The 13,496-nt window shown below is 44.1% G+C and overlaps 1 protein-coding gene across 2 annotated transcripts in view; it reads left to right on the top strand.

The window, feature by feature from the left end:
- ANKRD11 (ankyrin repeat domain containing 11) overlaps positions 1–13,496 on the top strand; it is a 1,021,414-nt gene that overhangs the window by 928,602 nt on the left and 79,316 nt on the right. For both annotated transcript variants that reach the window (XM_069216659.1, XM_069216660.1), the window contains exon 10: positions 1,236–8,953. In XM_069216659.1, the coding sequence (XP_069072760.1) occupies positions 1,236–8,953 (7,718 nt within the window). The remainder of the gene's footprint in view (positions 1–1,235; positions 8,954–13,496) is intronic.

Genomic DNA, 13,496 nt, shown 5'->3' with positions numbered 1-13,496 from the left:
TAAAACTTACACTGCTTTTGTCAGTTATATATGAGACTGTACTGTGTATGAGAGAACCGGTTGTGACCTGAGTGACCACGACTTCCCTGAGAAGTACTAAGATGTCATGTGCTCGGCTGCCCAATTGTCTCTTCCATTTGAGAGAGATGAGGCACTGCTAGTTAGCCGGAGCAAAACCCAGATTTAGAGTGACAACTGTCATTCACCGTGGGTAAGACTCAATCCCCCACATCGTGGACGATCTTGTTGACCTGTTAGCACTGATCAAAGAAACAGCCCTCCTGAAGGTTTCAAATGACATTCCAGCTGGGCCTGCTCACTTCAGCTGGATTGGTGCAAGGGAAGCCTGTTCTGGACCTCTGGCAAGCTGCGATGTTTGGCATCTGTGCATACGATCAAGAAACACTACTGCCTTGAGAACCAGGTTCAGTGGGACGATCACTTCACCCGCTTGGTTCTGCAAGACCACCCCTATCTGAAGGAAAAACTATTCTAAATATGAGGATTCTGCAGTTAGAAATACCCGTCAGAAGAAAGCTAATTAAATTTAGGTCATTTTCTCTGGTGGATACTCTTATCTAACTGCAGATTCCCTGCTTTCCCCGCCTCTCTATTCTGTGGCCTCTTTTACATTCCAAACTAGAGATCAACACACTGTCACCAATAATTTGTTCAGCTCTCCACATCTGAAGGTGTGGAATAAGTAAGATGCAAGAAACTGACATCCACTTGCAGAGGTAGCACTTTTATGCAGCTCCATTCTGTCACTTCAGGGCCATAGGGAGGCAGAGTGTAGCCACTCAACGCCTCCTACGAGCAGGTGGGAGGCCTGCTAAAAAAAAAATCCAGATCCAGTGTGGTGTCAGGAAATATTCTAAAGATGAATAGCATGTATTTCAATAGGGTATCCACTACAAAGAGCATTACAGAAAGTAAGTAACTTGTATTTTCATACAGATCAAGAAAGGATCTAGCTCACCACTGTACAATATGTAATCCAAATCAAACATATTTATCCATTCTTACTTTGCCTGTCCTATGCATAAATTACTTGGGTTGCTATTTCCAATCATCTGGAACATTTGAGAAGTGAGAGGTAGTTGTTGCAAATGTTATATGCAGTTCACGGGTGAAGCATATTTTGTTAATGGTTCTGTAATAATATATATAATGCAAAAGTTTTAATTGAACGTTTAAAAAAAATCACTTTACTAATGTGTTCCTAATGCTTGCAGAGAGTTCTGAAGAGGAAGACGCACCTTCCTTTGCCCCTTCTAGCTCTGTTGATGGCAATAATACAGACTCTGAGTTTGAGAAGGGATCAAAGCGTAAAAGCAAGAATCCAAATGCACCAAAAAACACACCTGCAAAGGATGAGTACGAATTTGATGAGGATGACGAAGAAGACCGGGTTCCGCCAGCTGATGACAAACATTTGTTAAAAAAGGACTTCCGGAAAGATAGTAAAGAAGACAGTGTAATTGGTATACCTAAAATGGAAGTTAAATCTTTTTGTAAGAATGCAGCTGCACCAAAGAAAGCTGCCCGACGCATCTTGTCTGACACATCAGATGAGGAGGATAGAAAAATTACTGTTGGGGCCCCTGAAAAGCTCCGGCTAACAGTACCTGCTATTTTGCCAGTCAAACCTCGAGTGCCGTCCATCGCGAAACAGAAAGAGAAAAATAAAGTGAAAAAGAAGCGAAAGAAAGATATAAAAAACAAGGAAGTGCGTTTTGGTAAAAAGGATGTCTTTTATTCCTCTGAGTCCGAAAGTGAACACTTAGTGGGTGGGGAGGGTGGTGTGCTCTCCTTGGAAAGTTCAAACTGTGTGAAAGCCCCTCCATTAGTGCTTAAAGATTCCTTATTGTTTAACTCTCACTCTACCTCCTCTGCCTCCTCTCATGGGAGTTTACCATCACAAAAACATAACTCAAATATCCCAGAACAACATAACAAGCACTGGAGAACAGATAATTGGAAGACCATATCTTCTCCAGCTTGGTCTGATGCCAGCTCTTTGTCAGACTCCACAAGAACTAGACTGACTAGTGACTCAGACTATACATCAGAGGATTCATGCTTAGAGCCTATAAAACAGATTCGGAAAAAAACTGAGACTACAAAAAAGAACAATCAACACAACAGTGTCTTTGAGAAGAAAAATTCTTTGCTTCCGAACATAGATGGAACAATTCCAAAGTTGGACAAAGAGGGAAAAGTTGTAAAAAAACATAAAACGAAACACAAACATAAAAAAGAAAAGGGTCAGTGTCCATCCAACCAAGATGCTAAAATCATGAAAGGCTTGAACGATTATGAGGACCCTAATCTAAAGAATGATAACGTTTTAATTGGAGAATCTGAACAACCCATTGAAAGTAAAATAAAAGTACTAAAGCATGACCGGGAATATTCCAAAAAAGAGGAAAAAATGCTCAAATCCAAGTCTGAAGATAAAGACTGGACTTTAAAAGACGATGCTGTAAAGGCTTTCAAAGATGAAAAGTTGTTAAAGAAAGGGAAGGATTGGAGTAAAGATGTATCTAAATCATCCAAGGAGGAGAAAGAAAGAGCGAGTAAATCTGAAAAAGAGAAACTGCTCAAGGAAAAAGTTCCCAAGGCAGAAAAGGCCAAAACTCACAAAGATGAAAAAAAGAAAAGATCCAGAGATAAACAGGCTAAGGTTGAAAAGAGAAATGACTTGAAAGAGGAGAAGGCTTTAAAAAATGACAAAGATCTCTTTTTTAAAATAGAGAAGGAAAAATCTAAAAAGGAAAAGGTTATCAAGGAGGAGCCACCATTTGAAGAATTAAGTTACAAAGGCCTGTTTTTGAACAGTGAAGATGCAAAATCTTTTGAGACAGATGACCAGCAAGAATTGTGGTCCTCCGACTCATTTGATTTTAAGGATGACAGTTGGGATGGGCAAGAAACAGAATATGCAGATATCAAGAACAATACATTAAAACTAATCATTGAAACTGTGAAAGCAGAGTTTAAAGATAAAAAAAAGGAGAAAGGAAACAAAGAACGGAAAGAATCAAATGAAAGACACATTAGCAAAGATTCTTTAAAAAAGAAAGAACGAGATTATTCAGAAAAAATCCCAGACAAAAAGGACCAAATTGATAAACCTAAAAGTACATCTGTTTATTTAATTGAGGACAAAAAAAGAAGGGATTCTGCTGAAACTGTTAAAGACAGAAAGGATTCCAGTGAGACAGGCAAAGACAGAAAAGATTCTGTAGATAAAGAACGAAAAGATGCCAAACTGAAACAGGAGGAACAGAACAGGGAAGTAGGTAAAGATTATGGGTCTGAAATGTTTCACAAGGAAAAATCTGAAATTGATTGTAGTGGTAAGGCCACAGAAACCCGTGAGAGACATCATTCAGGAAAAGAAAAGGACAAAAAGGATCTCACTGACAAAGACAGAAAAGAAAAGATGAAGTCAGAAAAGCATAGGGATAAATCAAAAGAAACGGATAAGTTTGTGCCAGAAAAGAACCAAAAAGACAAGGATAATGATAAAGCTTCCAGGGAGAAAAAAGATGCAAAGGAAAAATACAAAGACTCACATAACAAGGAAAAGAAGTTATCAGTTGAACAGAGTAAGGAGAAGAAAGAAAGAAAAATTCCTGGTGACAAGGAGAGAGAATTTGACAAAAGAGAAGAGAAGAAGGGAAGAGAGAACTGGTACTCTATAGCTGATATCTTTACAGATGAAAGCGAAGATGAGACTGATACTTTGAATCTAAGTGGCTTAAAAACAAATGAGACATTTGGAGAACTACATAGTAAGGACATTTTTCAAGAAAAAGATGCCGTTGGTGAAAAAACTCTTTATTCCTCTGACAAGTCTAGAAAGTACTCTTCAGACAGGCAGCATTCTTCCGAAAAAAATAAAGAAAAAGATCCGAAAGATAAGAAAAAAGACCGGTGTATAACAGAATGTGTGAAGGACAAAAAAGACAAGAGTTCAGTGGAGAAACACAGAGATAAAAAGGATAAGGAGTTGTTGGAAAAATATAAAGACAAGAAGGAGAGACTATCTGTTGATTCAAACCAAGAAAAGAAAACCAAACAAAAGTTGGTACTCGAAAAGGGGGATAAAAAGCAACCTGGGGATGACAGGTTGAAAAGCAAGCACAAGGATAAACCAGACAAAGAGCATACAAAGAGGCGGGATTCTTCCAGAAGCAATGAGGCTGAAAAGAGCATGCTTGAGAAATTAGAAGAAGCAGCCCTCCATGAGTTCCAAGATGACTCCTTTGATAAAATAAGTGAGGTGTCTTCAGACAGCTTCACCGACAGGGGTCAGGATCAAGGAATGAGCAACCTCTTTGAAATGTCTACTCTTTCCCATTCCGACACATCAGAGGATAAATTTAAAGATTCCCTCCTTTTACCTAGCTTGCCTGACAAATTAAAAGAAAAAGAGAGGAATAGGCACTCCTCCTCATCTTCTAAAAAAAGTCATGAAAAAGCAAAGAAAGAAAAATCTGAAAAAAGAGAAAAAGCTGATGACATTAAAGAGTCATGTCACCGAAAGGACTCAACACAAAGTGATAAAGATCATTCAGTTTTAGATTGTGATGGTTTTGGCATTACTTGTAGTGTAAGAACTGAAACAGAGGAGGAATATGACAAAGGTGTAGAGTACTTGCCTTCTGATAAGAAGGCCAAACCTGATTGGGAGCGAGACCCTTCCAAGAAGCTTGAAAAGGAAAAATCATTCAGTATCACAAACAGTGTGATAAAGGACAAGAAAAAGAAAGACAAACATAGAGAAAAGAGCAAAGAAGAGCGAGATAAGCATAGAGAAAAACACTTGGACGGCTTGTTCAGACATCACAAAGAAGACCACAAAACTATATCAAAAGAGAAAGAAAGTTATCAACTAATTTCCCATAAGGAGAAGTCGAAGGATGAGGGTGGTAAGCTTGGCGAAACTAAACCAAAGGACAGAGGAAGGGAAATTCATGAGAAAGACAAGGGTGACTCCATCAAGATAACTAATGTAAATGATAAAGTGACATTGGCCAAAGATGGAAACAAAAAAGATAATAGACCAAGGGAAAAACTTTTGGGTGATGGGGATCTGATGATGACTAGTTTTGAACGGATGCTGAGCCAAAAGGATTTAGAAATTGAAGAGCGACACAAGAGACATAAAGAACGAATGAAGCAAATGGAAAAAATGAGGCACAGGTCTGGCGACCCCAAATTGAAGGATAAAAATAAAACCTCTGATGATTTGCGTAAAAAGAACATAGAGCTTTCCTCTAAAAAAACATCCACTCCAGAGCCACAACAAAAGGATAAAAAGCTCAAGGACTCTGGCCTTTTAAACCCTATACTTTCCCCAGAACATAAAAATCATTCTGGTATGGATTCAAAAGACTGGCTTAATGGTCCTCTAATGAAGGAGATGTTACCAGCTTCACCAAGACCAGACCAGAACCGGCCCACTGGGGTTCCGGCACCGGCATCTGTTATGTCATGCCCAAGCTATGAAGAGATAATGCAGATACCAAGGACTCCATCATGCAGCAATGAAGACTATACAGATTTAATGTTTGACTGTGCTGATTCACAACACTCTTTACCTGTATCATCCATGTCAATGAATGCTTGCTCACCTTCCTTTTTTGACAGATACTCTAGTGCTTCAAGTGGACTATCTGAAAACCAGAGTCATACACCAACCAGGGTTACTGGGCCAACCAGCCTTTATCGTTCCATCTCTGTAGATATTAGAAGAGCATCTGAAGAAGAACCTGTTGGTGACAGGTTTTTCCGTCAACAAAGTGTTCCTGTTCCATCAAATTATGACTCCCCAGTGCAACACCTGGCTGAGAAGGTTCCCTGCCCCACTACGCCAAATGACAAGTTTTCTTGTTTGTCTCCTGGATATTACTCTCCAGAATTAGGCATTCCATCACCTAAAGTGGATCCTTTACAGTGTGCCTCTGGGGCGTTTGGTGGAGCTGCTCAGTCACCTGAAAGTATCTATTCTGGATTGAAAGCTAAATCATCCCCTTCACACAGAGACGAGTTCTTGGCACCTTCCATTGAAAGTGCTGTTCCACCTGATCTTGATATACATATAGATTCAGTGGAAAATCAACAAGCTGCTGCTTCTATTTTGCCACCTGAGGCAAGCTGTTCATCCCCAGTTCCTTGCAGCAGGGTTGGTTGTTTGACTCCCAGGCAAAACCTGGCATCTCCTGAACCTAGATTTCTCTCTAACGAACATACTTTTTTAAATTCTGATCCAAGCTATGATCACCCAGAACCGTTTATGCCATCAGAACCTGGCTATGCCTCATCGGATCACACCTTTGTCCCATCTGATCATGACTTGGAACTTGGGTATACACCATCAGAACCTGGCTTAGAGCTTGGCTTCACTCCATCTGAACCTGGCATGGATCTTGGCTTCACTCGATTAGATCCCTGTGTGAAGTCAGGCTATATTTCAGAAGAGCCTGTTGTGGGAGTAAGCTTTACACCATCAAAGCCTAGGTTTATCCTTTCTGACACTAGTTTTGGGCAGTCAGACACTTGCTACAAAGCTTTGGATCCAGATTTCTCTGCATCAGAACCAGTTTTTAAAGCTTTGGAGCCTGAGTTTGTCCCGCCTGAATTTGATACGTCTGCTGCGGAGCCTCCTGCGTCTGCTGCGGAGCCTCCTGCGTCTGCTGCGGAGCCTGCTGTGGAGCTTACTGTGGCAACTGCTGTGGAGCCTGCTGTGCCGACTGCTGCCGAGCCTGCTGTGCCGACTGCTGCCGAGCCTGCTGTGGCGACTGCTGCCGAGCCTGCTGTGGCGACTGCTGCCGAGCCTGCTGTGGCGACTGCTGCCGAGCCTGCTGTGGCGACTGCTGCCGAGCCTGCTGTGGCGACTGCTGCCGAGCCTGCTGCCGAGCCTGCTGTGGCGACTGCTGCCGAGACTGCTGCGGAGCCTGCTGCGGCGACTGCTGCGGCGACTGCTGCAGAGCCTGGCACAACCGCTGTGGAACTGGGTGCGACTGCTGGAGAGCCCCTTACAACCACTTTGGAGCATGGCATTGCCCCCTCAGAGCCTGTCCTGATCCCCTCAGATCCTGATGTGACCCCTTCAAAGGCTCATTTTAAGGTTTTGGACTCTGGTATTGAGTCAGACTTGACACCTTTGGAACAGAGCTATAAAACTGCAGATACTGGTTTCACACCAACAGAGACAGGATTTTTGCCCTCTGCACCTAGCTTCCAGTCTACAGAATCTAGATTTTTAACCCCTGTTGAAGAACATCCTTTCAGTTCTGGTATTTCAGAACCAAACAGTTTGGGTTGGGGCACTACCCCTACAAAACTTTCTGATTTTGCAGTTCCCCCTAGTTTGATGGGCAATTCTTCAGATCATACTGTAAGCTGGACCATGGGTTCCGGGCTTTTGATTAAATCTCCACAATGTAACGAATCCCCCAAACCCTTCAGTCCTCAAAGTACAGTGGCTTCCATATCAACACCCTTTATTTCCACTGAGTCCCCTTACCCAGTATCTCCCATGTCTTACCAGTTAGCGTCGCAGACCAGCTTTGAGGATGCAAAAGAACCAGGGGTTAGGGCACATTCATCTGAGCAGACTTCATTTATGTCGCCTACTCCACTAGAGGCATTTTTTAACAACTGCAAATCACTCCCTGAAGAACCATCTGAGATGGATTCAGAGACCCCTTACATTTCCATAGAAGCTCAGAATAAGTCTGAGTCCCCCCCGGTCACTAATTTCTTGAGAGTCAATAGTATTGAACCCACCAGTAGAGATGAACCAGAACCTTGGTCTGATCCATTTGCAAACTCTGGGGATGAACTTGATCTTGGACCTTTCTCATTGCCAGAATTGCCCCTTCAAGTGGAAGAGGGTCCTGATTCAGAAATGGCTGATCCATCATTGCTAGTGGTAGAGAACACATTGGTAGCACCAAGAACTATTAAGAGTGAGGAAACCGATGCAACTGTTCCTTCTAAGGCATCTAATAACCTAGAACTCTTACACCATGATCAAGAAGTTACTCTTCCTGCTATTCAACTACAATGCAGTCCTGAGTCTCAGGACCACAAAAAATTTAACTGTTCCACAGAAAGTGCAGAAAATAACTTGACTTTTCAGGAAGAGAAAGATTTATGCAATTCAGAAAAACTTAGGTTTGACCAAGAGCCATTGCAGTTATCTTCCTTTGATCAGAAAGAGACAGAATCAAAGCATTCAGATGTTCACGTGAAGGGCACAACTGGGGATAGTTGTACACCTAAATGTCCTCCACAGTGTGTTGTTGACAATATTTTACAAGAGAGGGCCCAGCAAGAAGATGTTGATAAACAGATTACCCAGAATGACATATTGCAAGGTAATACTCTCTCTGCAGAAACTATTAATCCTGTACCAAAGTCATTGGGTGAAGTTTCAAAAACACCCAAGATGGATGATATCCCTCAGCGAATAACCCGAAATAGAGCACAGATGCTTGCGAATCAAAATAAGCAGAATGCAACAACTACAGAGAAAGAGCTTACCCCAGTGTCAACTCCAGCTACCCGTTCTAAGTGCAGAGTTTCTGAGGAGGATGACACTCAGACTCAGCATCCACGTAAGCGCAAATTCCAACGTCCGAATCAGCAACTTCAGCAGCATATAATTACTACCACACAGCAAACTAGAGAGATGATCCAGCAGACACTTGCAGCTATTGTTGATGCTATAAAGCTGGATGAAATTGAACCCTATCACAGTGATAGGTCTAACCCTTATTTTGAATACCTTCAAATCAGAAAAAAAATTGAAGAGAAGCGAAAAATACTCTGCTACATCTCACCACAGGCTCCTCAGTGTTATGCGGAATATGTTACTTACACAGGATCATACCTTCTTGATGGAAAACCTCTCAGCAAACTTCACATTCCAGTGGTAAGTCGTATCATTGTTGATCCTTTCATCTTTAAAATGTCAGTTTACCATTGATGTCAGTTAACCATTGTCAGAGGCAGTTGTGGACTGAATTAACTTTAGATGTGTATACATAGTAACTCCAGGAATTGCATGCCTTGTATGTGAAATCCTCCTTGCTTTTGACAGGTGGGTCCTGAGTGCGGAACAGGGGTGTTTTCTACTGGTGCATAGAGAAAGCCATTCATTTGGAACCAGATGTGCATTTGTGGCAGTTACACTCATCCTTCTGTGAAATCCACCGGCTCCTCATATTTGTTATGAGGCTTACCAGCTTGTTCTGTCTCCTGGCCTGATGGGTCAGACACACTGCGATTCAAACACACCACAGAACTCTAAACAAACACCAAATTGAGTACAATAGAGACCCCCCTCATCCAATTCTACTGATGTGCTCTTCATGCCCTTGGTTTGTAGTACAGGAACACACATCAGCAACATCCTTGAAGAGACACTTTGCTTATCCATCCTAGCTGTCCTAATACACAACCCAGTTCAAGAAAATAAAGTCAAAGATGGTTCATTATAATCGTGAGAGTAGTGTAAATGTGCAATCAAGCATGCACAGCGAGCGTATCCAAGTACTCATAGCAAACAACAAAGTTGACCTCTCATTACTGAAGTCTAGTTGATAAATCTGATAGAGACTACTTCTAGTTGCAGATTCCTTACTTTAGAATTTCCCCCCAGGCATCAGACTGGATCCGGAGATTTGTTCTTTGAGCAATACCCTTGCACGTCGTTAGGTGGCATCGGCCGACTCCGCAGGCGTCGTAGTCACCACGATGACCTCTGGAGTAGTACATAGATGCCGCCTCAGCACAGTGACATCAGTTCTTTTCTTTCTGCGGCACATGCTTATCCGGAGAGAGCTACCCTGGTCTCTTTTTGACTGATTTCAACCCTTTTTGTTGAGTTTTTTGGTGCGTCGAAATGTCCCCGTTTCAAGCTGTGTGAGGAATGTCACTGCGTCATGCCGATGACTGATCTGCATTCGGTCTGTTTGTGGTGCCTGGAGCGCAACCACGACCCGAGGTCGTGCTCCGAGTGCCAGGCCATACACCCAAGGGCCTTGAGGGAGCAGTCCTTCAAGCTCATGGCAGCCCAGCGCTCAACTCTTCATAGGTCACCGTCTCGCTCGAGGGGGGAGGTCTCAAGACCGCTAGTGGAGCCACCACCCTTCTTCTTCCTCTAAGTCTTCGGGCCAAAGTAAGAAGTCAAAGCGGTCCTGTTACCCTTCGACTTCATCCCATCACTCGACGGATGCGTCGCAGGAGCAGCGTCCATGCTTGAGGCTTCCGTCTTCAGAGCCTGCTACTGGGTCCGCTCCATGCTTACGCGAATTTCCAGGAGCAGGAGTGACCGATATGGCGCCTTCAGGCCCAAGGGGTTCAGTCAGGGGGAGGGGGGCATTCGGGTTCCGCGGCTTCTGCTCCGATCACCGAAGTCTCCTCCGGGTCCGCTCTCGGATCTGCACTGAAGCCGGTCTCACCACTGAGACCTTCCCTGGCGCCGGTTCAATTGTCGACGCTCCTGACGTCGACCCGATCCTCATCCCCGATGACTCCGAGTCGGAACGGCATTGGCCGACATGGCTGTCTTCAATAGGGCCTACTCACCCCAGGTCGGATTAGGCCCTTTTTCTTATGGGTACTGTAGGAAAATGCCACTGTTGGTATCGTTGCCCCCTAACATTTTGCCTTTTGTTGATGCTAGTTATGATTGAAGGTGTGCTGGGACCCTGCTAACCAGGCCCCAGCACCAGTGTTCTTTCCCTAAACTGTACCTTTGTCTCCACAATTGGCACAGCCCTGGCACACAGATAAGTCCCTTGTAACTGGTACCTCAGGTAACAAGGGCCCTGTGGCCAGGGAAGGTCTTTAAGGGCTGCAGCATGTATTATGCCACCCTGGGGACCCCTCACTCAGCACATGCACACTGCCTCACAGCTTGTGTGTGCTGGTGGGGAGAAAAGGACTATGTCGACATGGCACTCCCCTCAGAGTGCCATGCCCACAACCCACTGCTTGTGGCATAGGTAAGTCACCCCTCTAGCAGGCCTTACAACCCTAAGGCATGGTGCACTATACCACAGGTGAGGGCATAGCTGCATGAGCACTATGCCCCTACTGTGTCTGAGCCAGTTCTTAGCCATTTTAAGTGCAGGGTAGCCATAAAGAGTATATGGTCTGGGAGTTTGTCAAACACGAACTCCACAGTTCCATAATGGCTACACTGAATACTGGGAAGTTTGGTATCAAACTTCTCAGCACAATAAATCCACACTGATGCCAGTGTGGGATTTATTGAGAAGTGCTCACAGAGAGCAGTGGTGGCTTTCGAATCCTCATTGGGTCCACAACCGATCCCTCTCCCTTCCCCAGCCAGATCTCTCCATAGTGACTGATGAGTCACTTCTGAGTTGGGGCAGCCACATGGGAGAGGCGGAGATCAGAGGCCTCTGGTCTCCGGCGGAGTCTGGGCTCCACATCAGTCTTCTGGAGCTCTGGGGGATCAGGCTTGCATTGAAAGCATTTCTTCCCTCTCTCAAAGGGATAGTAGTGCAAGTGTTCACAAACAACACTTCTGCTGTGTGGTACTGCAACAAACAGGGCGGAGTAGGGTCCTGGAACCTTTGTCAGGAGGCACTACGCCTCTGGACATGGCTGGAACATCAGGACATTACCCTGGTGGTTCAACATCTGGCGGGCTCTCTGAACGGCAGAGCGGACTAACTCAGCCGTCAATGCATAGCTGATCACGAATGGCGTCTCCATCCGGAGGTGGCGCAAGGTCTCTTTGAGCAGTGGGGAGAGCCTTGGTTAGATCTCTTCGCCTCTGCAGAGAACGCGCAATGTCAGTTGTTTTGCTTGTTGGAGTTTTCAAGATAGCATTCGCTCGGAGACGCTTTTCATCTCGAGTGGGACTCTAGCCTCCTTTACGCCTTTCCACCTATACCACTTCTGCCCAGATTTCTCAAGAAGATCAGGAATGACTGGGCGCAAGTTATCTTGGTGGCTCCGGACTGGGCATGGAGAGTATGGTATCCAGAGCTATTGAGCATGGCCACCGATCCGCCACTCAAACTGCCTCTTCCGGAGGATCTTCTGTTGCAGCAGAACCTGTCCAATTTCTGCCTTTATGCATGGAGATTGAGCGGCAGCAGTTGATGGCTTTTGGCCTTCCACCCGAAGTCTCTGATGATATCTTGGCAGCCAGGCGTTCCTCCACCAACACAGGGAGTGCAGAATTATTAGGCAAGTTGTATTTTTGAGGATTAATTTTATTATTGAACAACAACCATGTTCTCAATGAACCCAAAAAACTCATTAATATCAAAGCTGAATATTTTTGGAAGTAGTTTTTAGTTTGTTTTTAGTTTTAGCTATGTTAGGGGGATATCTGTGTGTGCAGGTGACTATTACTGTGCATAATTATTAGGCAACTTAACAAAAAAAAATATATACCCATTTCAATTATTTATTATTACCAGTGAAACCAATATAACATCTCAACATTCACAAATATACATTTCTGACATTCAAAAACAAAACAAAAACAAATCAGTGACCAATATAGCCACCTTTCTTTGCAAGGACACTCAAAAGCCTGCCATCCATGGATTCTGTCAGTGTTTTGATCTGTTCACCATCAACATTGCGTGCAGCAGTAACCACAGCCTCCCAGACACTGTTCAGAGAGGTGTACTGTTTTCCCTCCTTGTAAATCTCACATTTGATGATGGACCACAGGTTCTCAATGGGGTTCAGATCAGGTGAACAAGGAGGCCATGTCATTAGATTTCCTTCTTTTATATCCTTTCTTGCCAGCCACGCTGTGGAGTACTTGGATGCGTGTGATGGAGCATTGTCCTGCATGAAAATCATGTTTTTCTTGAAGGATGCAGACTTCTTCCTGTACCACTGCTTGAAGAAGGTGTCTTCCAGGAACTGGCAGTAGGACTGGGAGTTGAGCTTGACTCCATCCTCAACCCGAAAAGGCCCCACAAGCTCATCTTTGATGATACCAGCCCAAACCAGTACTCCACCTCCACCTTGCTGGCGTCTGAGTCGGACTGGAGCTCTCTGCCCTTTACCAATCCAGCCACGGGCCCATCCATCTGGCCCATCAAGACTCACTCTCATTTCATCAGTCCATAAAACCTTAGAAAAATCAGTCTTGAGATATTTCTTGGCCCAGTCTTGACGTTTCAGCTTGTGTGTCTTGTTCAGTGGTGGTCGTCTTTCAGCCTTTCTTACCTTGGCCATGTCTCTGAGTATTGCACACCTTGTGCTTTTGGGCACTCCAGTGATGTTGCAGCTCTGAAATATGGCCAAACTGGTGGCAAGTGGCATCGTGGCAGCTGCACGCTTGACTTTTCTCAGTTCATGGGCAGTTATTTTGCGCCTTGGTTTTTCCACACGCTTTTTGCGACCCTGTTGACTATTTTGAATGAAACGCTTGATTGTTCGATGATCACGCTTCAGAAGCTTTGCAATTTTAA

The sequence above is a fragment of the Pleurodeles waltl genome, chromosome 12 (genome assembly GCF_031143425.1).
Source record: "Pleurodeles waltl isolate 20211129_DDA chromosome 12, aPleWal1.hap1.20221129, whole genome shotgun sequence".
Lineage (NCBI taxonomy): Eukaryota > Metazoa > Chordata > Amphibia > Caudata > Salamandridae > Pleurodeles > Pleurodeles waltl.
This window is presented reverse-complemented; position numbering and strand designations above follow the sequence as displayed.